This window comes from Triticum dicoccoides, chromosome 4A (genome assembly GCF_002162155.2).
Source record: "Triticum dicoccoides isolate Atlit2015 ecotype Zavitan chromosome 4A, WEW_v2.0, whole genome shotgun sequence".
NCBI lineage: Eukaryota > Viridiplantae > Streptophyta > Magnoliopsida > Poales > Poaceae > Triticum > Triticum dicoccoides.
The window spans coordinates 670,673,619-670,677,004 of NC_041386.1; the positions used below are offsets into that span (position 1 = coordinate 670,673,619).

General features: G+C 48.9%; 1 protein-coding gene across 1 annotated transcript; it reads right to left on the reverse strand.

The window, feature by feature from the left end:
- Window positions 1-276: 276 nt before the first annotated feature.
- Window positions 277-3,040, reverse strand: LOC119287872 (coiled-coil domain-containing protein 97-like). Its single transcript, XM_037567500.1, has 2 exons — window positions 2,372-3,040; window positions 277-805 (listed from the first exon to the last, which is right to left on the reverse strand). The coding sequence occupies exons 1-2, from the start codon at window positions 3,038-3,040 to the stop codon at window positions 545-547; spliced, it is 930 nt and encodes a 309-aa protein (XP_037423397.1). The 3' UTR covers window positions 277-544.
- Between the last annotated feature and the right edge of the window lie 346 nt (window positions 3,041-3,386).

Genomic DNA, 3,386 nt, shown 5'->3' on the forward strand with positions numbered 1-3,386 from the left:
TTGGTCCAGAACAACCATCAAAAAGGTCATGATACTACAAAAAGGTCATATCTTATCTTGGCCCGGCACACGGACAGTGAGGTCATAATACACCATGCCCAAGCAAGATGAGAGACTAAACGGTGTTGAATGCTCTGCGCCCGCTGAAGAATAAATAAGGGGGGGGGAAAAAAAGGTCAAATGCCACTTCAACTACATTTTGACAACGAGAAACTAACAGCACCAAGAGTGAAAGCGAGACCGAGAAGTATCAAACTCCACCGAGAAACAAAGGGAGAAAGGTCAAAAAACACCAGCTCTATAAACGGCAGCAACATAGAACCAGACGGATTAGCCTACTGCCTGATACTAGTATACCTCAGATAGAGCTCATCACACCTCATGGGTTGTGTAAACTCTGTGTCTGTGTCCAACACATACACGGTTGCGTCATATATTTACATGCTGCGAACAAACAGCACTACAGGGTCTATTAAACATGGCCGACGCCGCTTACCGGGTATGCAACTTAAATAGCAGCAGACTACCGAGTTTTTGGACCGTCCTAATCTTCGTTGAAGTACTTGTCCTCCGCGTCGTAGTTGGCCTCTCTGGACCAGTGGTCGTCCAGCATCTCGTCGTTGTCGATCTGGGGGTAGTCCATGTGCTCCGAGTCTTGGCCCGACAGGAACTTCTCCTGCATCACCGAGGTGAACTGCTCCAGCTGATCTTCCATCTCCTCGGGGGATAATATTGGCTTGAAAGTCCCTGCAGGGGGGCCTGCAGGCTCGTTGGGGCACCCACTAGCCTCGTCGTGTGCAACCACCTGCGACCAGGGGTTAGGAAGAAAGTGAACATCTAATGATCTGCTACGGCAGAGTTAACTACTGCTCCACCAGAGTATCTTAGCAAGGGAAACAGAGATAGAAAATAGATCTATCTATACTCAGAAGAAAGATATTCTGATTTTTCTCTTCAGTCAAATAAGGAAAGGCAAATGCCGCAAGTGCCAGCCAAAAGCGACAGTAACTGAAAGATACACACGCCATAGGTTGACCGAGTCTAGCATATTGGCCTACTGAACTACATTGTCATTTCTCCGCACACCAGCTCTACGTTAAGTTGACACCGACACAGTTGGATCAATATGTTATGCATCTGTTCTAGTCGAGAAATTACCAGTGATCTGGTTTTACTTTCAACTTGTTTCTTCCCCACCGCTTAAATGTACAGTCAAAATGTGAGGTCCATATGTTGTTTTCAGATTCATCACAGGGCCCTAGCCGACAATAAAATACTGCAGAGTAACAATGACAGAGTTTCTAAATCTGACCATACAGCCGTGGAGGCTACACCAACCCCCGGTTACAAATGTTTCAGCATATAAAAAGTTAATCCTAGTTTCCTTGGGTGTTCTGAGGCCGGCAAAGCGGATACGTATGACCAGAGTCCCGATCTTGGCCCTATTGACCCACTTATCTTACAAAGGGTGAAGAGTAGGACTTGAGGGAAGGCTGATACCTATACTAAAGAGAATATCTGAGAATCCAGTCCTATTGCAAAAAATGGTCCGGATAGACTGAGCAAAAAAAGGGCTTCAATTCGATTCTCCAAATTGGAAAGTCACATACAACGGGCAGTGCACTCAAAGATTTGGCGAATGAGGGCTCACCAAAAAGCACTATATCTGAAGTTAGAACTATGTAATAGCAGTTACATGGTGCCATAGTAATCCTACTTTCTTAGAGTGGGTCCGATATATCTGAATTAGAACTATGTAATAACAAACCATATTAATCCTAGTTTCTTAGAGCGGGTCTTATAGATCTGAAGTTAGAACTACGTAACTAGCAAACTAGCAGTTACACAATGCCATACAAAGAACGCAGTTCACACAAAAAAACATGAGTAAACAGAAACCGTATCCTAGCATAAACATAACCAACCAAGAGGCTATTGCAGGGTATCTGCAACTGCAAACTACACTTAAGGAAACTCTAAAGCAGCTCTGCATTAAAAAGCTGATTTTTTTTACCTAACCATTTACTGGATTTGATGTAATACAGTCATACCTGTAAAAAAACTACTTTTCTACAACCTCTGTAACTTAATTAAGGCGCTTTTGCAGCAAAAACGTCTTACATTAAGTTACAGAGGGAGTACATCTGAAGACTTCAGATAGTGTAGATCACTATTTTCCATAGGCAAAGAAGACTACAAAGCAAGATTAATATTCTACAAGTCCCAGCAAGTTTTATATAAGCAAAATCGATGTAAGCGCAACTACATCGCTTCAATGTATCAGTCATAACACAAACTTGCACAGTCAAAGAAATTAAGCACAATCAAGCTAGAACATAGAGAGAGTAAGCCTAATTGGCAGCAAGCAAACCTCAGCCTCGGTGTTCTCCTCCATGCCGATATTCTCTTCATCCTCTTCTTCTTCCTCCTCTTCTTCCTCTTCCTCCTCCTCCTCCTCTTCCTCTTGCCCCATCATCGGCCGCTCAACGGGACCGCCGACCCACTCGCTGGGGTCAACCCCTCTCCTGATCTGCTCCCCGCGGATCTTCTCCACGATGACGGCCTCCTCGGCCCGCCGCATCAGCGTCTCGGAGAACTTCTCCCCGGGCCGCACCATGGCCCGCCCGAAGGGGTCCTGGAACCGGCCGAGGTACTCGTGGTGCAGGTACGGCTCCCGCTCCCGCATCGCCTCCTCGGAGAAGTAGTCCCCCTGGGTCACCAGGCGGTGGAGGTAGGCGCGGCGCCGGTTGCGCACGCGCGCGGGGCCGGGGGTCTCCCCGGCGGCCGCGGCGCGCAGGCGGCGGAGGTGCCAGCCCACCTCGTAGTCGTCCCGGAGCGCGTCGAAGGGGGGCAGCTCGTCGGGGCGCAGCGCGGCGCCGTACCGCTCGAGGAAGAGCGGCGCGTCGCGGGAGAGGAGGTCGAGCAGGGCGGACTTGCGCGTCTCCGGCGGCGGCGAGGTGCGGAGGAAGGCCGTGGGGAAGTAGAGGCCGTCGACGGCGGAGAGGCGGGCGGCGATGCGGTCCATCGCCGCGGGCTCCATGGCGGGCGGTGGTGGCGGCCTGGTGGGTCGGCGCCGGAGGAGGGGGTTGGCTGGTTCGGTCGTCGGGCTTTGGCGGTGCGCGGATTGGTGGGTTGGGCTTTGAACTCTTCTATGGGGTCGGTTTCGTTTTCTAATGGGCCGTAAGGCCGTCGTGATGTGTCCGTCCATCGGTGAGGTGACAATTAGATCCATTGTCCAGTAACAATTAGCTTTTTTCTCAAAACGATGTAACAATTAGTTTTAAAGAGCCCTAAAATTTTTTAGTTTTACAGAGAAAGTAGAAATACTAATTAATATTTAAAGATTTTGTTCCGAGGATAATAACGATAGCTTCATGAACATTATA